Source organism: Zea mays, chromosome 8 (genome assembly GCF_902167145.1).
Source record: "Zea mays cultivar B73 chromosome 8, Zm-B73-REFERENCE-NAM-5.0, whole genome shotgun sequence".
In the NCBI taxonomy this organism is placed as follows: domain Eukaryota; kingdom Viridiplantae; phylum Streptophyta; class Magnoliopsida; order Poales; family Poaceae; genus Zea; species Zea mays.
In genome coordinates this window covers 143,739,211-143,765,866 of record NC_050103.1, presented here as the reverse complement: position 1 = coordinate 143,765,866, position 26,656 = coordinate 143,739,211, and the positions used below count along the sequence as shown (strand labels likewise).

The 26,656-nt window shown below is 49.0% G+C and overlaps 1 protein-coding gene across 1 annotated transcript; it reads left to right on the top strand.

The window, feature by feature from the left end:
- The first annotated feature begins 8,676 nt into the window (after positions 1–8,676).
- Positions 8,677–13,945, top strand: LOC103636036 (Protein QUIRKY). Its single transcript, XM_008658396.4, has one exon. The coding sequence runs from the start codon at positions 10,474–10,476 to the stop codon at positions 13,726–13,728; it is 3,255 nt and encodes a 1,084-aa protein (XP_008656618.1). The 5' UTR covers positions 8,677–10,473; the 3' UTR covers positions 13,729–13,945.
- The last annotated feature ends 12,711 nt before the right edge of the window (positions 13,946–26,656 follow it).

The following is a 26,656-nucleotide window of genomic DNA, read 5'->3' as shown; positions in this document are numbered from 1 at the left end:
CCTCCGGCATACCAAGATGGTTGCCTTCGTCGAGACCCCCTAGATCGACGTGGAAGCATTCGCGACTTCGGCCACAGTCCTCGTCGCCGAGGCTGTGGCTACTATCGAAGCAATCAGAGAGGCAGTAGTCACATGCGGTCATGAAGTCCCGCATGGCACTGGGTCACCGAGCCCAGAGAAATCCCAACCAGAGTCGGGCTCGTCATCTTCCTCGGAACCCAGAGGCCCATAGGTCGAGACGGCCGTCAGTCGGTCCCAGGTTGACCGCGTATGATACCCCGGAGGGTTTGGATATGCCTTTATGAAAGCGTCCACCGAAGCGGGGTCACTTGGTGGGTCGCAGCTGAATCTAAAAGGCATGGAACGGGAGACGGACGATACCTCTTGATCGACGGGCGATGACGAAGTCGCGTCGGGGACGGACTGCACCGTTGTCTTAGGTACGAGGCTAACGCTCAGCAAGTCCTTCGCGAGCGTGCTGGCGTCGTCCGTCTGCTTGGGTTGGCGTGTTGCGGGGAAACGATGCTCGTCTTCGTCTCAGACGCGAGGTCAACGCCCGACGTGTCCCCCGTTGGGCCGCCAGCGCCGTCGACTCGCTCGACAGCCGATGAGGTGCCGCCTCCTGCTTGGCCATGCCTGCCCCGCCTCCTCCTCCGTCGGCGGGGAAGATGACGGGACAGATCCGAATGTTGCTCTTCCGTCACGTGGGGAAGACGTCGTCGATTCCGCCGCCGGCGGGCGGGCTGACGGCCGCCATTGTCGTTGTCGCGCGGCGGAGGAAGGAGTATCATGTCGTAGCTGCCATCGAGGGACATGAACTCAAGACTCCCAAAACGAAGCATCGTCCCGGGTTGGAGAGGTTGCTGGAGACTACCCATCTGGAGCTTGACGGGAAGCTGTTCGTCAACACGCAGTAGGCCCCTACCTGGCGCGTCAACTGTCAGCGTTTCGACCCCGAGGGGTCCCTGGACCGACGAGTAAATTATCGCTGCGTGTCCCAGCCCAGATGGGTCGGCGCGAGACGGAACACAAAGGGGGGAAAACAGTAAGGGGAAACCGTGGCCTTTGTGTTGTCCTACGCCCAGGGCGGATGCGCTTGCAGTAGGGGGTTACAAGCGTTCGCGTGGGAGAGAAAGAGAGAGAGCCATGTGCGTCGGCCCGTTCTCCCGCGCGGCCAACCTTCTCGTACGAGAGCCCTAGACCTTCCTTTTACAGGCATAAGAAGAGGGCCCAGGTGTACAATGGGGGTGTAGCAATGTGCTAACGTGTCTAGCAGAGAGGAGCCAGAGCCCTAAGTACATGCCGTCGTGGCTGTCGAAGAGGTTTTGGCGCCCTGTTCATGTGATGTCGTGGCCGTCGGAGGAGCGCTTGAGCCCTGTGGAAGTACAACTGTCGGGGCTGTCAGATCCTTGCTGACGTCTCCTTGCTTCCGTAAGGGACTGAGAGCCGCCGTCATCATGGAGCACGCGGGGTGCCATCATCACTTGTTTACCGGGGCGAGCCGGATGGGACGCCGGTCTTGTTCCCCGTAGACTGAGCTAGCTAGGGGTAGGGTAATGATGGCCCCCCTATGATGTGGTCGGTTCGAGCCCGAGGTCGGGAGAGGTGGAGGCTCCTCCGAGGTCGAGGTTGAGTCCGGGCCCAGGGGTCGGGCGAGGCGGAGACCGTCGTCCGGGGTCGAGGTTGAGTCCGAGCCTGGGGGTCAGGTGAGGCGGAGATCGTCGTCTGAGGTCGAGGTTGAGTCCGAGCCCTGGAGTCAGGCGAGGCGGAGTCCGTCGTCCGAGGTCGAGGCTGAGTCCGAGCTCTAGGGTCGGGCGAGGCGGAGCTTCCTATGGCGCCCGAGGCTGGACTTAGCTGCTTCAGCCTCACTCTGTCGAGTGGCACAACAGTCGGAGCAGGGCAGGCGGCGCTGTTTTCCTGTCAGGTCGGTCAGTGGAGCGGCGAAGTGACTGCGGTCACTTCGGCCCTGTCGACTGAGGAGCGCGCGTCAGGATAAGGTGTCAATCGATCCTTGCATTAAATGCTCCTGTGATATGGTCGGTTGGCGTGGCGATCTGGCCAAGGTTGCTTCTCCGCGAAGCCTGGACCTCGGGCGAGCCGAAGGTGCGTCCGTTGTTTGAGGGGACCCTCGGGCGAGATGTGAATCCTCCTGGGTCGGCTGCCTTTGCCCGAGGCTGGGCTCGGGCAAGGCGAGATCGTGTCCCTTGAGTGGACGGAGCCTTGACCTGAATCGCGCCCATCAGGCCTTTGCAGCTTTGTGCTGATGGGGGTTACCAGCTGAGATTAGGAGTCTTGGGGGTACCCCTAATTATGGTCCCCGACACATGCAAAGCCACAACACCTTGTGGTAAATGAGGAACAAGCACCTGATTGCGCTCGACAGCTCGCTTCAATTGGGACACATGGAAAACTAGATGGATGGTGCTAGAAGCTGGTAACTGCAGACGATACGCCACTTCACCAATACGTTCCAGAATAGTGAAGGGATCGAAAAAATCGAAAGGATAACTTGTTGTTGGAACGAGTGGCAATTGATGACTGAACATAAGGCTGCAGCTTGAGATATACAGAATCACCGACTGCAAATGAACGTTCCGAGCGATGTTTGTCAGCTTGCCTTTTCATACGTGCCTGAGCCCTGGACAGATGTAAGCGAATCACTCGAGTCATCAACTCTCTTTCTTTCAGCCACTCTGCCAAATCTGCTACTGGAATGTCAGCCTCTGGAGAAATACCAAAATGTCGAGGAGCATACACATAAACCACTTCAAACGGTGTGTGGCCCAGCGAAGAATGGTAACTGGTATTATACCAGAATTCAGCCACCGACAACCACTTGGACCAGTGAGTAGGGCAAGAGTGAACGAAGCACCGAAGGTATGTCTCCAAACATTGATTGAGGCATTCAGTTTGGCCATCGGACTGTGGATGGTACGCTATGGACATGCATAATTTAGTATCCGATAGTTGAAACAAATGTTGCCAAAAAGCACTTGTAAAGATTCTGTCGCGATCCGATATAATGTTGACTGGCAGACCATGCAACTTGTAAATGTTGTCAAGAAAAACTTTGGCCACTTTAGCAGCTGTAAAGGGGTGGAGTAGAGGCAAGAAATGACCATACTTTGAGAATTTATCGATGACCACTAGAATGCAGTTGGCATGACCAGACCTAGGAAGACCTTCAATAAAATCCAGTGAAATAGTGTGTCACACTTGTTGAGGAATCTCCAAAGGTTGAAGTAAACCTGGATACTTGGAACGGTCTGGTTTAGCTTGCTGGCAAATGGAACAAGAATTCACATACTGATGCACTGCAGCTTTCATGCCCGGCCAATAAAAGAACTTCTTCAGTTTTTGATATGTCACAGGAACCCTTGAATGGCCTCCCAGAGCAGTGTCATGCATTGCTGCGATGACGTTGTGCTGCAAAGTAGAATTGCCTGCCAGCAACAACCGGCCCTTATGACGAATAAGGCCTTGAGACAGTGAAAAATGACCATATTGACCATTATGTAGACTCAATTTGGTTAACAACTCCTGAGAGGCAACGTCCTGATCATAGCCATTCACAATTTCATGTAACCATGCTGGTGTACAATGAGATAAGGCCAAACACACAGCAGGGTCATCCTCATGAGGTTGCCTCGAAAGTGCATCAGCTGCTCCATTATCCACTCCGCGTTTATATATCACCTTGTATTGCAGACCAGCCAACTTAGTGTAGACTTTCTGTTGCCACATTGTGTGAAGTCGTTGTTCATTAAGTTGGGACAAACTATGATGGTCAGTATAGATGATGAATTCTGCCAGCTGTAAATAAGACCTCCATTGGGCAATAGCAAGTATGATAGCCATGTATTCTTTTTCATATGTCGAAAGACCTTGATTTTTAGGTCCCAAGGCTCGGCTAAGAAATGCGAGAGGATGACCTTGTTGCATAAGCACAGCATCCACTCCATGCTGAGAAGCATCAGTATAGATACAGAAGGGCAAAGAGAAATTTGGCAGTGCCAACACAGGAGTAGTTACCAAGGCATTTTTTAGGAGCTCAAAGGCCTTCCGATGGTCTCCAGTCCAAACAAATATAACATGCTTCTTGAGAAGATTGAATAAAGGCCGACTAATGACACCAAGATTTCTAACAAATTTTCGATAGAAACCTGCCAATCCCAGAAAACTTCTCAATTCTTTTGCACTAGTTGGTGTTCTCCATTGCTGAATAGCACTGATTTTGGTAGGGTCGGTGGACACACCCTGCTCACTGATAACATGACCCAAATAAGCAATCTGTGTTTGAGAAAATTCACACTTAGACAACTTAACCTTCCAATTATCCTTCTCTAATAAGTGTAAGACAGTCTTCAGATGCTGCAGATGGTCTTCAAAGGACAGGTTGTACACCAAAATATCATCAAAGAAAACTATATCACTTTTTCTAAGTACCGGCTGGAGGGTGTCATTCATAGCACTCAGGAAAGTATTAGGCGCACCAGTCAAACCAAATGCCATAACTCGGAATTCAAAATGTCCCACATGTGTTTGGAAAGCCGTTTTGTATTCCTCACCCGGTCTCAACAAAATCTGATGATATCCGGCTTTGAGATCAAGCTTACTGAACCATTTAGAATTGCCGAGCTCATCTATGAGTTGATCAAAGACAGGCACAGGATACTTGCTTTTCACAGTTAAGGCATTAAGATACATGTAATCAATACAAAACCTCCAAGTTTGGTCCTTCTTTTTAACAAGCAAAACTGGTGAAGAGAAAGGACTGAAGCTTTTTTGAATAACTCCCTGCTGCAACATTTCATTGATTTATTTTTCAATTTCATCTTTGAGCAAAGGTGGATATCGGTAAGGCTTAATACTGAAAGGTTAGGCACCCTCAACCAATGGAAACACATGGTCACAATCTCGTGTAGGAGGTAGACCACAAGGATCTGCAAAGACAGACTCAAACTGCTGCATAATAGACTGAATTTGGGGCAAACACTGAGACGATGGAGCAGTATCTTCTGATGACACCGCTAGCAACAGTTCAACCATAGCACAAATAGATCCTTTTGCTACATGCCCTTGTAACACCACTGTTCTTCCTTGATATGGAATAGCCAACCATTTATGATCTCAATCCACACGCATAGGGCTAAATGTCTGCAACCAATCCATACCCACTACCATGTCATAACAAGGAAGTGGCAAGAATGAAATAAAGTTGCAATCCTGAATTTGCCAGTGAGCCTGTATAAGCTTGTGCTGACAAGTAAGAACAGCTCCATTGGCCACTTGCACTCGCAATGGAGAAGGTGATTCCATGACTCCTTGCAGTAATGGTCGCAAATCCTCACTCAAAAAGGTATGAGAGCTGCCACTGTCCACCAGGATGAATATAGGATGTTGTTGAATAAAACCTTGGAACTTAAGAGTCTGAGGAGTTACTGATCCAGACCAAGCATCATTGGACATGGCCATACATAGTTGGGCTGGAATCGATTCCACTTGTTCAGTGTCACTGACTATTTCTGTATCATCCGACAATAAAGTCCAGACTTCATCCATAGCTAGGAGCTGAGCTTGGGAAGAACATTTGTGACCCTGGGTCCACTCTTCAGCACACTTCTCTTCGCTGGAAGCTGGTTTAGAATTATCCACTGGCGAGTCCCATTTGGGAGGACCGGGTCCTGAGCTGGATGATACAGCCTTTGGATACACTTTGGAAGAAGCATATTCAGTGCGACGCAGCCGTCCAGTCACCATGGCCTCCTCCTGTACCAGGGCGAGGGAACAAGCAGTATCCAAAGTAGAAGGACGATGCACCATAATTACAGCTTTTATATCATCACGTAAGCCATCAACAAAACGCATGGTATAGTATAAGGGATCAGTATTTGACTCATAAGCTGCCAACAGATCAATCAAAGTGGAAAATCTCTTGACATATTCCGCTACTGTCCCAGTCTGACGAATATGAAATAGCTGTCGAATCAGTGATTCATGCTGCTCCCTACCAAAACGTGCGTGGATTTGTGCACAAAACTCTGCCCACAACATGTAACGGAGGCGGCGTTCAACAGATTGAAGCCAACACGCCGCTCTGCCCACGAAATGCATAGTGGCGACCTTAATCCACATGTAAGGTTCGACCTCATACATTTCGAAATACTTTTCACAGCTAGACTTCCATAACTGAGAGTTATCGCCATCAAATTGGGGAAAATTGACGCGGGGCAAACTGCCATGACCCGAACGATAACCCTCCCGACCCGATTCATACTCATGAAAATGAACACTATCCACTAGAATTCCAAAGCGGGGAGGAAATGAATCTGGATGCGTACCCTTGACCGGGTCACGAGTTTGGGTCGGGATGCGACCAAACTCACGGTCCCGGTGATTATGGACTACGTGGTGGCCATCGGGCCCGTCGGCGGTGAAAAATCCAGCAGGCGCACGCGCTGTCGCCGACCTGGATGGATGCAGCAGACCCGGGTGGAAGGGATCGTGCTCCCTGGATTCACGTTCCATGAAGAGGTTGGCACGCCGGAGTTCCAGCGCCAGATTGTCGACGCGACGCTCCATCGTTGGCTTCCAAGCCGTGATCTCCGCCTGATCCATCTCCAGAGAGATCAACCGCGCCTCGGTTTTCTGCTCCGCAGCGTCGAAGCGGTGTTCGAGCTCACCACAACGACCCGCCATGGCATCCAGCAGTTGCGTCTTCATGTGCGACATTTCGTCGAGCACTTTCTGCATCGCCGCCTCCATGCCCGCCGTAGTGGTGGAACGCGGACGGCGACACGGAACGGGTGATAAATCCTCCAGGATTGCCTCATCTGATACCAGATGTGAACAACGGACGGGAACTGGGAAGGAACCAGGAAGGAGAAGAGAATCGCAAAGGAAGAGCATAGTAGTTGTAGCGAGGAAGAAGCTGGTTGTATTGTTATTCTCTAAATTGATGATATCCGTATCCACAATTCAGCGTATTCATATACTACTGTGTTTACAACTCAGAAGGCCCATCATCACACGGCCCACTGTGGCCCAATAAACTTCGGATTCGGACGCCGAGCACGCGCGCTTCTTCCCTTCACACTCGTCACCTGCTCCTCCACGTTCGTAGACGTTCCGGCCTCCACAACAAGCAAACCGAGAAGATGGGAAACCACCATTACCGGGATCGGTGAGAGGGGTAAGTTGGGCCGCCATCGACGACCCGCGCATACAAGGTCCCTCGAAGTCTAGAGGGCAGTCTTGGATGATCGTGTACGTCTACCAAAGCTAGCCAAGGCCTTCCCGGGCAAATTAATCCACCGGAGCGCTACCAATTTCTCGTCGTCACTCCACCTCCGCTGCGGAGCCACCGCACGCCATGGCCGAAGAACGGTGCAGCGTGATACATGGTAAGGATTACTCCTACGCCTTTACTAGTCTCATGGCATAGATTTGTGCTTGTCGGGGTAGATTTTGGGTGCTGATGGGCTACTCTGTGACCTCACCGGCGGCACTCGGCCGTGAATGCATGGGTGCGCGGTCACCTGGCGTCGGGAGAAAGGAAGATAACACATGAACCATCGATCTGTAAGCGAGCGGCTGGGGTTAGATCCCATGCACCAGCTCGGCATGAAGTTAGGAGATCCATCTGATCTAGATCGGAGGGGTGGGAATGGATTGTCCCTCATTAAATTTGCATCGTCGATCTTCAATCCTACGGCGAGGGTTCCGTACCAGTTCAGTGAAAGCCGATCTAATCTGGGCGATCAGATTTTGATCGGGCAGCTGGAATCACTACGGGTGTGTTTGGTTTGAGGATTAAAGTGATCCATTTTCTTCTCACTCCTCACATTTTTATTTAGTTTGTTGAATAGAATAGGTTGATCCATCACCACCTCATTCCTTATAAGCTAATAATTAGTATATACATGAGGAGTGAGTTGATTTCATCAAAATTGATGGAATGAATTTATGATGCATCACCTCATTGAGCATTGGGTGACTCCACAAACCAAACACACTATACGTCGTGTGGCAAGTTTGCTAAAGAGACCCCGAGAGTTGGTAAAACAACTGCCGTCCACACCAGTGAAGAGAGTATTAAATTTAGGTCCTAATATTTGCACCGAGCATCCTGTACTTATTGATAATCATACCCACCGTCCTGTTTTCAGAAAAAAGAAATAATAAACCGAGAAAACCCAGGGAAATCTATAATAATTTTTAAGCATAAAAACAATTCCTAAAAGCTTAGAAAATCCATAATTTATCCATTCTAACTCCGAATTTAGTGGTTCTCGAACATACGGTTTCATAACGAAGCGTAGAATATATTTGTGTGTTTTATTTTCATCTTTAGTGTAATGTTATTTTTACCTATTACATGTCTATATATATGTATTGCTGCACATAGAACCGAGGTGACGAGGAATCTGAATCCCAATTATTGGGAAAGCACCTGAGTACCTGAGATCACAAGTAAAAGATAAGTTGTGTTCTTGATCAGTTTCTTTGACCTAATAATGTTCATGATTCTTAATCATTGTGGCACTGTTAGGTTGAGCTGACGGGGTCTAATAGGTTACCTTGTTTACCCTACACCTTGTATACAAATAAATTGTTGGGTAGTCTTGGTATTGCTCTACCTGGTTTTGAGATTAATACTATATATGAATCATGATCCTGTTTATCATTATTGTTAATAGATTATTTATTGTTCATGATAAGATCACTTTGTTAATTGAAACATGGAGCGACCACCTGAAAAATATATTGCTACCACAAGGGTGACCACCTTATTATAGCCCTCTAGGACGTCATCCAGCCCGTCATCGGACAGAGACAGGGAGGACCAACGACATCTTGAAAACTGCAGCATGACCAAAGCCTGTCGCCGAGACATGGAAGGGGAGTCGGTCCACCTTCCACTTATAACCTACACAAAGGCAACGTAAATAGGTCTTACCTCAGGGAATCTGGATCGGTGGTCGTTGAAACCAAGATTGGGGGAGGAGAAGTAGATCTCGCCCCCGGCCACGACTTCTAGAGGGGGTAAGACGACAACGACGACGACGAACTACGATGGCGGCGATGGTTGTCGCGGTTGTAGGTCACAATCCACCACTTCTGCCCCCCACCGAAACACCACAGCCGCCTTCTCTTGTTGCTCCTCCGCGCCGGCGTCGTCCACCGGATCCGACTCCGCCTTCTTTCACCAACCGTGCTGTCGCCTTGCCTTCGGTCTCCTGAAGTCGTTGCTCGACTTCAACGCCAATGGAAGGGAGCAGGATGTTTCTCCGCGTGCGCGCGGGCGTTTCCGTTCGCGAGAAGCCACCGACTAGGGATGAATAGGGCTCCTCCTCGCCTGGTGTGAGAGAGAAGGGAACGTCACTAAGGGGGCGAGGAAGAGGAGGCGATGCAGGAGTAAGGTAATATTGTATCCCCTATAGAGGCTAGGGACATGAGGTGCGGACAGTCTTAGACCATCTGCACTACAGTGCGTGAAAACTCACGGTAAACTGATACAATGAATGGTAGCGTAAAAAAACTTGCACCGCTGCACGCTACATTTTCCTGTATAGCTATGTAGCTAGAGGTGACAATAGACTCTAAATTTTACACTATAAGATTTAAGGATCGGATCGAATTAGAATCGAACTCTATTTCTATTCATTTTTGAACTAAAATTTATTTAGGGTCATACCATTTTGTGAAGAAGCATTTGAATCGTGATCCATTTTCACCCCTATCTAGCTAAAGTAAAGCACTATGTACAGCGCACACAAAATCTTCATGTATCCATATCGGCTGCAGCAAAAGCCCTGTGTTATATAGAGAGAAAAAATAGTTAGGTTAGAATGTGTATTAGTTGATATAAAGGGAATATGGAGGGATATATGTACGAATGATTGTAATATAGAGTAAGAAATTTTGATGACTAAATTATGAATTGTGATATAGAGCAAGAATATAGAGTAATGTACACTGCGCTGCTGGTTCTGGGTCTGGGCGCAGCCGCGCACAGAACAGAGCATGTATACATGGAATGCTCTGTTAACTGTCGGCCTGTGTTTAGGAACGCGATATAAAACAGAAAAGGGCAGGGGGAGCTGGGAAGAAGTTGCCAACTAGCGTATCGGCGGCGCCACCACCCAACCGCTCAACCACATCAGTGCACATTCAAAAGCGCCAAGAACAGATCAGATTCTGCCCGCACAAAGCTGAGAGCTTCCACGTCAAGAAAGACACCAACTTCTCCTCTCTTCCTCTGCGCCTCTCTCACTCTAGCACAGATTCTCACTTCTCCTCGTCCCTCTCCAAAGCACACTAGCTCTCTGCTCTCCCCAAAAGCAAAAGGAGCCAGCAATTGATCGCTCCACCACCCCACGCCGACCGATCATAAGGAACCGTATTCCCTTGGCCGTCGCCTTCTCGCATTCTTTTTTTTTCACACCGTCCCCTGCTTCCGCTGCTCCGCCCATGGCGGCCGGCGGCGGTGGAGGCCCACCGCCACCTGGGCCGCCGCCGATGGTGCGGAGGCTGGCCGTAGAGGTGGTAGACGCCCGCGACCTCGTACCAAAGGACGGCCTCGGCACGTCCAGCGCCTTCGCGGTCGTGGATTTCGACGGCCAGCGGAAGCGCACGCGCACCGTGCCGCGAGACCTGAGCCCGCAGTGGCACGAGCGCCTCGAGTTCGCCGTGCATGACCCGGCGAACATGCACGCCGAGGCGCTCGACGTCTCGCTCTACCACGACCGCCGCTTCAACCCCTCCGGCGGCGGCGGGGGCAGCGGCAAGAACCACTTCCTCGGCCGCGTCCGCATCTACGGCTCCCAGTTCTCGCGCCGCGGGGAGGAGGGCATCGTCTACTTTCCGCTCGAGAAGCGCAGCCTGCTCAGCTGGATCCGCGGCGAGGTCGGCCTCAAGATTTACTACTACGATGAGCCTGCAATGATGCCGCCGCCTCCGGAAGACAAGCCGCCTGAGCAGCAGGCCGACAACGCGCCACCGCCGGAGGTGCCGCCGGAAGCGCCGAGAGAGCTCCCAGAGATGCCCGCACCGACCGAGGCCGCCGTCGAAGTGCAGCAGCCGGCGGCGCAACCTCCGATCATCATCGTGGAGGAAGCGCCCATGCACCCACCGATGATGATGCCGCCGATGCACGGGCCACACGGCCCCCACGGTCCGATGATGCCGCCGATGCACGGCCCTCACGGCCCCATGATGCCGCCACCGATGCACGGGCCACACGGGCCAATGATGCCGCCACCACCAGAGGCGCCGCAGCCAGAGCCAGAGCCCAAACCGGAGCCGGAGTTCGGCGACCAGTACCCTCCCGAGGTGCGCAAGACGCGGATGGCGTCGAGCACGGAGCGCGTCCGCGTCGTGCGCCACCCGAGCGGCGGGTTGGGCCCGGATTACTATGCGCCGTCTCCCCGCGTCATCCCGGGGAGGTTTGTGTCCACCGGCGAGTCCGTGGAGCCGGTGCAATCGTCGTCGTACGACCTGGTGGAGCCGATGCGCTACCTCTTCGTGCGCGTCGTGCGGGTGCGCGGCATACGCGCCTGCGAGGGCCCCTACGTCAAGGTCCAGGCTGGCCCGCACTCGCTCCGTTCGCGGCCAGGCCGGGACGTCTCCGGCACCGGCAATCCCGAATGGAACCAGGTGTTCGCCATCAGCAACGCCAAGCCGGAGCCCACGCTCGAGATCTCCGTGTGGGACGGAGGCGCGCCCTCTCCTGCCGAAGCCTTCCTCGGCGGCGTGTGCTTCGACCTCTCCGACGTGCCGGTCCGCGACCAGCCCGATGGCCCGCTGGCGCCGCAGTGGTACAGGCTCGAGGGCGGCGAGCCGGGCATGGTGACGGGGGACATCATGGTGGCGGTGTGGATAGGCACGCAGGCTGACGAAGCGTTCCCGGAGGCGTGGAACACCGACGCGCCGTACGCCGCGTACACGCGCTCCAAGGTGTACCAGTCGCCCAAGCTCTGGTACCTTCGGGCGTCGATCATCGAGGCACAGGACCTTCGCGTCCCGGCGCCGCCGCCGGGGCTGCCGTTCGACGTGCGCGTCAAGATACAGCTCGGCTTCCAGTCGGCGCGGACGCGCCGGTCGGTGGCCAGCAGCAGCGGCTCCGCGTTCGCGTGGTCCGAAGACCTCATGTTCGTCGCGTCCGAGCCGCTCGACGACAACCTCATCGTGCTAGTGGAGGATCGGTCCATGATCAAGGAACCCGCGCTCCTCGGCCACGCGACTATCCCTGTGACCTCCGTCGAGCAGCGCCTCGACGAACGGCAGATCGTCGCGCCGAGATGGTTCAACCTCGAAGGCGGGACGTCAGGCATCGGCATGCCCCACGGCTACGACGGCGGCCCACCGGCTTTCTACTCCGGGCGGCTGCACCTTCGGCTCTGCCTGGAAGGCGGGTACCACGTGCTCGACGAGGCGGCGCACGTGTGCAGCGACTACCGGCCCACGGCGAAGCAGCTGTGGAAGCCGCCCGTGGGCGTGCTGGAGCTCGGCATCATCGGAGCGTGCGGCTTGCTGCCGATGAAGACGAAGGGAGGCGCCAAGGGGTCGACCGACGCCTACTGCGTGGCCAAGTACGGCAAGAAGTGGGTGCGCACGCGCACCATCACCGACAGCCTGAACCCACGGTGGAATGAGCAGTACACGTGGCAGGTGTACGACCCGTGCACTGTGCTGACGGTCGCCGTGTTCGACAACTGGCGCATGTTCGCCGGCGCCGGCGACGAGCGGCAGGACTACCGCATCGGGAAGGTGCGAGTGCGCGTCTCCACGCTGGAGAGCAACCGGGCGTACACGGCGTCGTACCCGCTGCTGGTGCTGCTGCGGTCGGGGCTGAAGAAGATGGGCGAGGTGCAGCTCGCCGTGCGGTTCTCGTCTCCGGCGCAGCTACCGGACACGTGGGCCACGTACACGACGCCGCTGCTGCCGCGCATGCACTACCTGCGCCCGATCGGCGTCGCGCAGCAGGAGGCGCTCCGGGGCGCGGCCGTGCGCACCGTGGCCACGTGGCTGGCGCGGTCGGAGCCGCCGCTGGGGCCGGAGGTGGTGAAGTACATGCTCGACGCGAACGCGCACACGTGGAGCGTGCGGCGCGCCAAGGCCAACTGGTTCCGCATCATGGGGGTGCTCGCCTGGGCCGTGGGTCTGGCGCGGTGGCTGGACGGCGTGCAGCGGTGGCGCAACCCGTCGACGACCGTGCTGGTCCACGCGCTCTACCTCGTCCTGGTGTGGTACCCGGAGCTGGTGGTGCCCACGGCGTCGCTGTACGTGTTCATGATCGGCGTGTGGTACTACCGGTTCCGGCCCCGGGCCCCTGTCGGCATGGACGCGCGGCTGTCTCAGGCCGACACGGTGGACGGCGACGAGCTGGAGGAGGAGTTCGACCCGGTGCCGCCGCCCGAGGTCCTCCGGCTGCGGTACGAGCGGCTGCGCACGCTGGCCGGGCGGGTGCAGCGCGTCATGGGCGACGTGGCGGCGCAGGGCGAGCGGCTGCAGGCGCTGGTGAGCTGGCGGGACCCGCGCGCCAGCCGGATCTTCGTGGGCGTCTGCCTCGCCGTGGCCGTCGCGCTGTACGCCATGCCGCCCAAGATGGTGGCCGTGGCCAGCGGGTTCTACTACCTGCGCCATCCGATGTTCCGGGACCCTATGCCCCCGCCGGCGGTCAACTTCTTCCGCCGCCTGCCCAGCCTGTCCGACAGGTTGCTCTGAGAAACTGGGGCCTTTTTAATTTCTCGCTCTCCCACACCCTGATTATTCTCCATTTCGCTGTAACAATAACGAGCTGTGCGAGCAGTGTATCGGAGGATAGAAACAACAAAACTGAGATTGGTGTATTCATAAGCAAATATATAGATAGTGATACATTCCAAAAGGAACATAAAGATAGTAACAATATAGCTGTCATGGCAAATCTGCTACATTTATTCAGCATCGTCACATCTCAATCTCAGTTGAAATGCGTTGAGCTCAAAGGGCTGATTTCAGACGGATATCCGTTGCCAGGCATCAGTTGTATTGCTCTGCTCACAGATCCGAGGATCCATTCCTCAAGTTCAAGTCATAGTATCGTTGGATACACTACAAAATATACTTCTATAGTATGCTTATTTGCATTATAGTGTTTTTTTGTCTATAAACTATATTAAACTTGATTTTTTTTACCTAAGAAAACTATGAAAGTTAGGATGTGCTTGAATACTATGAGTTAATAGTTAGTTGACTAAAAATTGTTAGTGGAATTAGCTAGCTAACAAATAGCTATCTAACTATTAGAGCATCTCCAAGAGATACTTCATTTTTAGCTCTCTATTTTACTTTCTATTTACCTTTTCATAAAGATTATAGCGTCTCCACTCCAACAGATTATCTATCTAGTTTGGCTGATCAGGTGGCTAGCTAAATTTGGCTAGTGTGGAACCTAATTGGGAGTCGGATAGTTTGACGAGTCAGATAGCTAGTATGTTGGAGAGTTATTTTACTGTTGAGTAACTAAATTTTAGTTTGACGAGTCATTTAGTTAGTCTCTTGGAGATGCTCTTAACTAATTTACCAAAAATAGCTAATAGTTAAACTATTAGTTAGGTTATTTAGATGTCTCAACTAATTTTAGCCACTAATATTAGCTCTAGTGTATTTAAACACTCCCCTTAATCTATTTGCGATGAAGTAGTTGTTATAAAGAGTACTGCACGTTGAATTGCAGCAACTTCTAACATAGCATAAAAAGATGCATTCTCTTAGTGTGGTTTCAAGAAGTATGGCAGCTAGAAAGCTCGCTCAGTTATCTCATTTTAAATTGTTCAATTGATTTGTTTTTCTTTCAAAACCAATATAGCTGAGTTGAATGAGTCTCAACTTTAACTCAGATATGTAAAGTCAGCTTGATTTTGAATCTTAAACAATAGAAGAGATTATAATAACATGAAGATAAATTTTACAGTAGTTGGAAAAAATATGGATCTGTCATCGAGTAGGTTTCAAACTTTGAAGGCAAAAAATAACTTCAAAAGTCTCCGATTCTGCATGGTAATATGTTGATGCATCGAGTAACCTTCTTTTGGCCTTACATTAGAAAGATAATACTATACAAGATAGCCTAAAACTTGTGTCGAATACAAATTGTTTGGGATATGTATGATGTCGCCATAGCATGTAACACTGAAGCTTATGGCGTCGTCCTCCTCGCGTCCATGTTCGGTCTCATCGTCCCGGCCTCCCTCTCCTCTCTCCCGTTGCTGAACACCAAAATTCTGAAACAAGGAAGGCGGGAAGCAAATCCCGATCTCAGGTCTGTTGTCGGCTTTGTCTCCTCCTCGTCTCGGTTTTTTGGCCCAGTTGTGGTGCAGAGTGGAAACAAGGATGGGCCAACCATTCTGGCCCCTACAAATGGCGTAGTTGGACATCCGGAGTGGAGCCGATTTCGAGCCGTGTTGAGATGAAGACGGTCCAACCCGAGGTCTCGCCCCCTCTAGATACTTCCCTCATCCCTCAGGTGGAATCTCTCCAGGGAGACATAGGGTTCTCCGCTAACCTAGATGGTTCTCGCTCTCCCCCTCCCCCCACCTCACTGCCTTCCTATCCCGCCTATGGAACCTTCCCACCAGTGAGAAACAAAGCTTCTGCGGCGGGTGGCGTGATATCCCATTACACCCTCGTCCTGCGAACGAGATCTGACCCATGGTGGGCATTAACGACGCGAGACGCAATCCTCCCCGTGCAATGGAGCAGAAGGGAAGAAACCCGAAATGAGACCACTAGAGCTCCAATGAGATGTGCCAACCCTCCCTAGCTTGGGGGCGAAATCACAACTTGAGTTGGTGCTTGAGGCCCCCTCAAGGAAAAATGGAGATCAAAGGTGAAAACCAAGGATCGTCCTCAGGTGAAGGCAACACCTCAGGTAACCCTGCTCACACTGCTGCTCCGGGATCGGGTGATTTGGATTTTGGGCGCTGTTTCTTCTGCCAAAGGTGTGGGGAGGAAGGGCATCATGCTAGGAAATTTTCAAAAGCCTTGTGGTGTGATATATGCCATAAGGAGACACATGTGACCAATAGATGTGTTTGGCCCAAGAAAAGCAAAGTAATCGTGCCCATAGTTGGTATGGCACCAGATGGGTTGGGTTTCTATGTGTCGCAATTTTCTAAGAATAGCTCTAAAAACCCAATAAATCATTCCTGGGCTTGGTTAGGGTGCTTGAGGGGATGGTGTCTGTGGGAGATCTAGAGAATGACTTTGGCTCCCACTTCTGTTGGGGCAGGGTTTGAAAGGCCACCAAAATCCACTCTGGATTTATAATGCATTTTCCTTCCTAGGAGAGGTTGGATGAACTGGTGAGCTTCCCAGAACTAAAATGAAAATATTTGGAGTTAAAATCTTTGTTGTCCCTTGGTCCACTCAGGCCAAAGCCAAGTCTAGGCTCCACACCACATGGATGGTAGCTGAAAATGTTCTAGAGGAATTACAAAACTACCATGTAATATGTACGAAACGGGTGACGCCTAAGAGGGGGGTGAATTAGGACTTTTAAAACTATTACTAAACTAGGCCACAATTAAATTCCTAGAGCAAAACCTATGCAAATAATCAAACTAGAATGTGCAAACTAGATTTTGTCTAAGTGTTTCTATCTCTACCGCAATGGCTAAGTTTCAATCTACACTAAATAAGTATGTATACAAGATTGAAACTTAAATGCTTAATATAAATGTGGAAACTTAAAGAGCAAACTAGAGAAGCAAACTCTCGTGGATGACGCCGGTATTTTTACCGAGGTATCCGGAACCGCGCAAGGTCCCGACTAGTCCTCGTTGGTGCCCCTACGCAAAGGGAAGCCCACGCGAGGGCCAAGCACCTCGGTCGAGTAACTCCGTAGAGAGTCGCGTGCCTTCTCCACGCGCAAGTGGTGCTCCGCTTCCGGCTCCTCTCGGACGCTCCCCGCCGTCTCCACTATCGAGCTTCCGGCCGAAACGTCGCGGGTCTCGTTCCCTCCGGTACACGGTGGCGACCGTGACACAAACGCGGTTGTCACGGTCTCGCAAGACACTCGCCCCACTCGGTACAATTTCAACGGCTCACGCAAGAGCCGAGGGGTTGTGAGGTTTATCTAAACTCACTCAACAATCTAGGGTTCACCTAGAGAAAGCGCTAAAGTGGTCTAACTAACCTAAGCACTTCGCAAAGCACCTATGCTAATCACCGAGTGATTCTATTAAGCACTTGGAAATGTCTACTATATGCCTTGGTATGTCTCTTGGGCTCCCACATTTGGAAATGGCCGGTTGGGGGTGTATTTATAGCCCCCAACACAAATAGAGCCGTTGGAGAAAAGCTGCTGCTTTCTGCGGCACACCGGACAGTCCGGTGGTGCATCAGACAGCGCACTGTAGCCTGTCCGGTGCGCCTAGCCGTTGCCCTGTCAGAGCAGGTGACCGTTGGCGCCGCAGGCTTTCCACACCGGACAGTACGGTCCTCACACCGGACAGTCCGGTGGTCTTCTCTCCGGGTGCCACCTCGAACTAGCCGTTGGGCTGGGGTTCCCTGGTGCACCGGACAGTCCGGCATGTGGGCACCGGACAGTCCAGTGTGCCACCGGACAGTCCGGTGTTCCACGCACAGACAGTCCGCAGGCAGCACACTTGGACTTTTCTTGGATCTTTTTAATGTCTTCTTTTGAGGTGTTGCTTTCCTCAATTCCTTAGTCCAAGTTAATCTTGCATCCTGTGAACTACAAACACAAACACTATAAAACTTATTAGTTCACGGATTGTGTTGATCATCAAACACCAAAACTTAATTAGCCAAATGGCCCGGGGTCCATTTTCCTTATAATCTCCCCCTTTTTGGTGATTGATGACAACATAATCAAAGCAAACAAATAATACAATTATTTGAATGACATTATGCAATCTACTTGCTAGGATGCATGTTTGTCTCCCCATAATGTGATATTATGGACTTAAGCCTCCCCCTAACTCCATAATTCACTTACTTCCTATTTTTGGACCAAATAACCAAAACCACTTGAAAAACCATTTGTAGATTTTAAAATTTTAAATTGGTGGTGTTTGGTGTTTGATATAGTTTTCATTGCTTTGATCCCTAAACTTCTCCCCCTTTGGCATCAACCACCGAAAAGAAAGACATTGAAAGCATGTAGGAAGTAAATAAAAAAATTGCCCTCAAAAGATTACTCCCCCTAAATGAGTGCCCTTTTAGAGAGAAAATTTCTCCCCTTTTTAGAGACGAAGAAATACTCCCCCTGACAGAGATATTCTACCTTTAGGAAAAAGCATGTGAAAATTAGAGGTGCAAGACATGATTTGAAAAGACTAACTTCCCTTATGCATAGGTAATAGAATATGAGTTAACCACTTATGCATTTTTAGCAACATGGAAGTATATTATATGAAATATAGTCTAATCAAATATTGGAGAAGACATGTAAATGATACTAGATGTAGTCTCAAAAGATATCGATTGAAATTCAATGGCGAGCTTGAGAGACATGAGAGTTCTTGGAGATTTTGAAGTGGAAGATTGTTGTCTTTCTCCGGGGACCTCATTTTCCTTACAATGAGACTATCACATGAAATAGACTTGAAAAGGTGTTAGTCTCAAAGTATTAGATTATAGAGTAATCTCCCCCTGAAGGTGTGTATACAAGTTTTGAATACTTGCAGGAGACATGCACTTTGATTTGGTATCAAGAGGGGAAAATCATCTGTAATCCGAACTTAGGCACATATAAGTTAAATGACACAAATTGTAGAATATAAGCGTTTTACTCTTGTAACATTTGAGAATCAATTGATGTATCATTTAGTATGGAGTGATATAGAAGCTATGTGTCGTGCTTAATTACACATTTTAAACATGTAGGTTTGCTTAAGTGTATGAATTGAAAACAAGCAGTCCTACCATGTGATTTACCTAGTATGCATGCGTTTAAGCAAAAGTAAGTACAAATTGTAATACTAGGCATGAGAGGTAAAACTAGATACAAGAAAAAATAGATACGCATATCTAAAAATAAGGAATGCAATAAATCTAGTTACCTTAGTCATGGGTGGGGAAATTTGGGTCCAAAATATTTACTAACCCACTTGGCAACAAACTTGGTCCAATATGATGTATCCCATGATATACATCCCTAATTTGCCACGTCTCCAAATTTCCCATTTGACCTTTGGTCCACTCACTTCCCTTTCGTGATCCAAACCTTCTTGGTGCTTTTCATGGTTGAAATTATTTCCTTTGGCACCTAGATGCGTTTGGCTCCCTTTCCTTTGTTGGCTTGCTTGTTGGCCTTGATTGCTATCACCTTTCCATTCTTTTTTTTTCTTGATCAAATATGGTGTAGCAGCCTTTTTGTCCACCTTTTTGATGTAGGTGTTGGAGATTTTGTTTGATGGCTTTTGCTTGAGCTTTTGCCTTTGTTTATCCCCGGTCATCGCCTTGCATTGGAAAGACTTATGGCCTTCCCTTTGGCACAGCCTACAAATCACAGTTTCTCCCTCCATAGGCTTGTTCACTCCCGCAGTGGTGTTATCCTGTGGAGGTCGGATTTGTTTGGCTTTGCCTTTCTTGTCATACAAGGCTTTGCCAAGGCGAGCCACTTCTTGCTTTAATTGTTCATTTTCCTTTACAACCTCATCTGAACATGTTTCTACAACAATATTCTCAACAAGAACTTGGTTGTAGGGGTTAGAATCATCAATTAAATAAAAGCAGGAAGTAGAAGCATCTTTCTTAATAATTTCAGGTATTTCAACTAAAGATGTTGCTGGGGTGCTACTAATGTTCTCTAGCTTGGTAGTTAGCTCATTATTGTGTATGCTAAGAATTTCCATTTTCTGTAGCAAATTTTCAATAGCTTCTTGGGAGCTAGCTAACTTAGCCTTAAGTTTTTCATTCTTTTTAATAAGACCATCATCAGTAGCAGTGGATGGAGCACTAGACTCTAATAGCTCAATTTTAGTTGATAGCTCACAATTTAAGTTTGCAAAAGTTTCAAATTTTTCTAGCAAACCTTTATAATCATTTTGGGAGTTAATCAACTTATTTTTCAAAGTTTTAAGTTGAGCTTTTTGCTTAGTGCAAACATCCTGGAAAAATTTAACGGCTTCCACAAGTTCATCTACGGAGGGCTTTCCCTCACCATCATCATCACTATTACTATCATCACTAGAGGATGGAATACTCATTTTACCTCTTGCCATAAGGCATTTGTGTGATGACCGTGATGAGCGTGATGAGGATCGGTGGCTGCGCGTCCTTGGAGGTTCATCATCACTTGAAGACTCATCCCAAGTTCTGACACTTGTTAGCGCCTTGCCTTTGCTCCTCTCCTTTTTGGGTTCGGCCATAGTTGGACAGTTGTCCCTGAAGTGGCCCTTCTCCCCGCATGCGAAGCATCCTATATTTCTTTGCTTTTTCCTGTCAATGTTAAAGAGAAGATCTTCGACCTGCAGGGGCACACCCATTAGATTAATCTTGCGGATCATCCCCATTACCTTTTCGACGCGTTAGATTGTTTCTTCGTCCTCGGAGGATGATGTGCATGGTTGATTATCTTCATCATCATCACTTTCTTCTTCCTCCTCTTCTTCACTTGAGGAACTTGGAGTGGGAGCCTTCTTTTTGCCCTTCCTTTCATCACATGCAAAAGCATATGGCCTTGAGAAAGTTGGCTCCTCTCCCCGACACATTTTTCGCGACATCTCAAAAGCCGCAATTTTTCCAATTACAATGGCGGGGTCATATTACTCAAGTCCTACATGTTGTGAAGGATGGTGATGATGCTCTCATATCTTCGTTGTGGTAGCAGGGAGATAATCTTCCTCACAATGTACGCATCACCTAGCTTATTAATGCCAATAGAATTTAGCTCATTGATAATTAGATTCAAACGAGAATACATGTCTCTAACAAGCTCATCATCTTTCATAGTAAAAGAATTATACTCATTTAAGACTAGGCAATGTTTTTGCTCACGGACATTTGATGTGCCGTCATGGAGCTCATGTAACTTAAGCCAAATCTCATTAGCAGTTTTCAAGGTAAATACTTGATTAAAAATATCCATGCTAAGAGATTCATACAAGCAATTTTTGGCTCTAGCATTTAAATGAATTTCTTTTTCCTCACTCGCGGTGGGTTTCTCGGGATTCTTGGGGGGTTTCATCCCGTCACGAGTGACTCTCCAAACACCTAGATCAACGGCCTCTAGGTAACAAGCCATTCTAGCACTATAATATGGAAAGTTAGTGTCGTCGAAGTGTGGTGGCCTATGGGTATCCATCCCTTCCTCTAAAAAGTGTCGACTCTTTTAGCGGTTAAGCTAAAGCGTTTCAAATGAGCCAAACCAGGTTCTGATACCACTTGTAGGAAACGGGTGACGCCTAAGAGGGGGTGAATAGGACTTCTAAAACTATTACTAAACTAGGCCACAATTAAATCCCTAGAGCAAAACCTATGCAAATAATCAAACTAGAATGTGCAAACTAGGTTTTGTCTAAGTGTTGCTATCTCTACCGCAATGGCTAAGTTTCAATCTACACTAAATAAGTATGTATACAAGATTGAAACTTAAATGCTTAATATAAATGTGGAAACTTAAAGAGCAAAGTAGAGAAGTAAACTCTCGTGGATGACGCCGGTATTTTTACCGAGGTATCCGGAACCGCGCAAGGTCCCGACTAATCCTCGTTAGTGCCCCTACGCAAAGGGAAGCCCACGCAAGGGCCAAGCACCTCGGTCGAGTAACTCCATAGAGAGCCACGTGCCTTCTCCACGCGCAAGTGGTGCTCCGCTTCCGGCTCCTCTCGGACGCTCCCCGCCGTCTCCACTATCGAGCTTCCGGTCGAAACACCGCGGGCCTCATTCCCTCCGGTACACGGTGGCGGCCGTGACACAAACGCGGTTGTCATGGTCTCGCAAGACACTCGCCCCACTCGGTACAATTTCAACGGCTCACGCAAGAGCCGAGGGGTTGTGAGGTTTATCTAAACTCACTCAACAATCTAGGGTTCACCTAGAGAAACCGCTAAAGTGGTCTAACTAACCTAAGCACTTCGCAAAGCACCTATGCTAATCACCGAGTGATTCTATTAAGCACTTGGGTGTAAGAGCACTTGGGAATGTCTACTATATGCCTTGGTATGTCTCTTGGGCTCCCACACTTGGAAATGGTGAAAGGGAAATGTGCCCTTGGGCCATTTCTAAGTATTTTGGTGATTAAGCGCCAACACAAGTGCTTAAATGTGAATCAATGCCCATGGATGAACAAAGTGCAAATCTTCAACAAAGGTATGTTTCTAAGTCTTAGTACATTGGTTTTGTGTACTAATATATTTATCTAAGTATAAGAAACAGAAAGAAGAAGAAAAGAAAGGAAGTGGAGAGTGGCTGTGTGCAGCCAAAGGCTGTTTCGGGCTGGGGCACCGGACTGTCCGGTGTGCACCGGACAGTGTCCGGTGCGCCAGACCAGCGTGGAGCAAACCAGCCGCTCTCGGGTTTTTCTCCGGTGACTTCGGCTAAAATTCACCGGACTGTCCGGTGTGCACCGGACTGTCCGGTGAGCCAACGGTCGGCCGGGCCAACGGTCGGCCGCGCGATCGGCGCGCGACACGTGGCCGAGCCAACGGTCGGAAAGGTACACCGGACTGTCCGGTGTGCACCGGACATGTCCGGTGCGCCAACTGTGCGCAGATCTGCATCAGAAAGCAACGGTCGGATGAGCTTTTATAGAAACAAATCGGGCACCGGACAGTGTCCGGTGTGCACCGGACTGTCCGGTGCGCCCGACGACTGAAGGCAAGGATAGCCTTCCAGTTGTGTTCTCAACGGCTCCTAGCTGCCTTGGGGCTATAAAAGGGACCCCTAGGCGCATGGAGGAGTACACCAAGCATTCCTACAACCTTTCTAAGCACCAAGACATTGATCTAGCGCATTCGATTCATTATGATAGCATATAGAGCTCTTGTGGAGTTGTGTACTCTTTGAGTTGTGTTGCGAGCTCTTATTGCTGCTTGTGTGCGTGTTGCTCTGATCTTTTGAAGTCTTGTGTGCGTTGCTCATTCCCTCCCTTGCTCCGTGATTCTCTGTGAACATCTGTTGTAAGGGCGAGAGGCTCCAAGTTGTGGAGATTCCTCGCAAACGGGATTGAGAAAAGAAAAGCAAGAACACCGTGGTATTCAAGTTGATCATTGGATCACTTGAGAGGAGTTGAGTGCAACTCTCGTCCATTGGGACGCCACAACGTGGAGTAGGCAAGTTTTGTACTTGGCCGAACCACGGGATAACCACCGTGTCATCTCTGTGATTGATTTCTTGTGGTTATTGTGTTTTGACTCCTCTCTAGCCACTTGGCCATAATTGTGCTAACACTTAACAAGTTTTTGTGGCTTAAGTTTTGAAGTTTTACAGGATCACCTATTCACCCCCCCCCCCCTCTAGGTGCTCTCAATTGGTATCAGAGCCGTTCTCTTCAAGAAAGGGACTAACCGCCCGAAGAGATGGATCCTAAGGGGAAGGGAATTGTGATCAACGACAAGGAGAAGGAGTCTTTCGTCAACGAGCCAAGGGATGACAAGTCCAACAACTCGGGCTCGGGCCACAAGCGAAAAGATGGGAAGAAGAAGAAGACAAGACGCATCAAGGAGATCGTCTACTACGACAGCGATGAGTCCTCTTCTTCCCAAAAGGACGACGACAACGACTACAGGAAGACGGTCAATTCGAACTTTTCATTTGATTATTCTCGTATTCCACATAGTTCGAATTCGCATTTGCTTTCCATTCCTCTTGGTAAACCTCCACACTTTAATGGGGAGGACTACGGATTTTGGAGTCACAAAATGCGTAGTCATTTATTCTCTCTCCATCCAAGCATATGGGAGATTGTAGAGAATGGAATGAAATTTGATAGCTCGGATAGCCCTATGTTTATCAATGAACAAATTAATAAAAATGCACAAGCTACTACTGTTCTCTTAGCATCTTTGTGCAGGGAAGAGTACAATAAGGTGAGCGGCTTGGACAATGCCAAGCAGATATGGGACACCCTCAAGATCTCTCACGAGGGGAACGACATCACCATGCTCACCAAGATGGAGTTGGTGGAGGGCGAGCTTGGACGATTCGCCATGATAAGGGGAGAAGAGCCAACTCAAACTTACAACCGGCTCAAGACCCTTATCAACAAGATAAGGAGCTACGGAAGCACGCGTTGGACGGATCACGACGTCGTCCGCCTAATGCTCAGGTCATTTACCGTTCTTGATCCTCATCTCGTGAACAATATTCGTTAGAATCCCAGGTACACGATGATGACGCCCGAAGAAGTACTTGGAAAATTCGTGAGCGGGCGTATGATGATCAAGGAGGCAAGATACGTCGACGACGCGTTGAACGGTCCACTCCACGAGTCTCAACCCATTGCTCTAAAGGCAACAAGGAGCAAGGAGTCGCTACCTAGCAAGGTGGCGCAAGTTGAGGCGGCCGGGCTCAATGATGAAGAGATGGCTCTTATCATCAAAAGATTCAAGACGGTGCTAAAGGGTCACAAGGGGCAGCCAAGCAAGAACAAGACAAAGGGAAAGCGATCATGCTTCAAATGTGGTAAGCTTGGTCATTTTATTGCTAACTGTCCCGAAAATGATAGTGACCAGGAGCAAGGGAAAAATGGGAAGAGAGAGAACAAGAAGGTTTACAAGAAGGCCAAAGGCGAAGCACACCTTGGAAAGGAGTGGGATTCGGATTGCTCTTCGTCCGACTCCGACGACGAGGGACTCGCCGCCACTGCCTTCAACAAATCGGCTCTCTTCCCAAACGAGCATCACACTTGCCTCATGGCAAGGGAAAAGAAGGTAATCACTCGTAATGCTAATACTTATGATTCTTCTAGTGATAATGAATCTAGTGAGGATGAAATTGATTACTCTAGTTTATTCAAGGGATTGGATAGAACTAAGATAGCTAAGATTAATGAACTGATTGATGCCTTAAATGAAAAGGATAGAATCTTAGAGAAACAAGAAGACCTTTTATATGAAGAGCATGATAAATTTGTTAGTGCTCAAAATTCACTTGCTCTAGAAGTTAAAAGAAATGGAATACTTTCTTGTGAACTTTCTACTTGTAATGAAACCATTTCTTCTTTAAAAGGTGAAATTAATGTTTTAACTGCTAAACTAGAAGTAGCAAGTAACTCTTGTGTTGAAAATATTACAATTTGCACTAGGTGTAAGGATTTTGATGTTAATGCTTGTAGTGAACACTTAGTTTCAATTTCAAAACTAAATGATGAAGTGGCTAGTCTTAATGCTCAACTTAAGACTAGCAAAAGTGATTTTGAAAAACTAAAATTTGCTAGGGATGCCTACACGGTTGGTAGACACCCCTCAATTAAGGATGGACTTGGCTTCAAGAGGGAAGCCAAGAACTTAACAAGCCATAAGGTTCCCATTCCCGCCAAGGAGAAAGGGAAGGCCCCTATGGCTACTAGTGCTAAAAGGAACCATGCCTTTTTGTATCATGATAGAAGACAAACTAGGAATGTAAATAGAAGTTATGATGCTTTTGATTCATATGTTTATGATTCTCATGCCATGTTTGCTCCTAGTTCTTCTTATGTGTATGATAGAAATGTTACTAGGAGAAATGCTATTCCTAAAAGAAATGTTGCAAATGTTCATAGAAAAGTAGTAAATGAACCCTCTACGATTTATTGTGCTTTGAATGCTTCCTTTGCAATTTGTAGAAAGGATAGAAAAGTAATTGCTAGGAAGTTAGGGGCAAAATGCAAAGGTGATAAAACTTGCATTTGGGTCCCTAAGGAAATTGTGACTAACCTTGTAGGACCCAACAAGAGTTGGGTACCTAAGTCCCAAGCCTAAATTTGCCTTGCAGGTTTATGCATCCGGGGGTTCAAGCTGGATTATCGACAGCGGATGCACAAACCATATGACGGGGGAGAAGAAGATGTTCACCTCCTACGTCAAGAATAAAGATTCCCAAGATTCAATTATATTCGGTGATGGGAATCAAGGCAAGGTAAAAGGTTTAGGTAAAATTGCAATTTCTAATGAGCACTCCATATCTAATGTGTTTTTAGTTGAGTCTCTTGGATATAATCTGCTATCTGTGAGTCAATTATGCAATATGGGATATAACTGTCTATTTACAAATGTAGATGTGTCTGTCTTTAGAAGAAGTGATGGTTCACTAGCTTTTAAGGGTGTATTAGACGGCAAACTTTATTTAGTTGATTTTGCAAAAGAAGAGGCCGGTCTAGATGCATGCTTAATAGCTAAGACTAGCATGGGCTGGTTGTGGCATCGCCGCTTAGCACATGTGGGGATGAAGAACCTTCACAAGCTTCTAAAGGGAGAACACGTGATAGGTCTAACTAATGTTCAATTCGAAAAAGATAGACCTTGTGCAGCTTGTCAAGCAAGGAAACAGGTGGGAGGCTCTCATCACACCAAAAATGTGATGACGACATCAAGACCCTTGGAGATGCTGCATATGGACCTTTTTGGACCCGTCGCCTATCTGAGCATAGGAGGAAGTAAGTATGGTTTAGTTATTGTTGATGACTTTTCCCGCTTCACTTGGGTGTTCTTTTTGCAGGAAA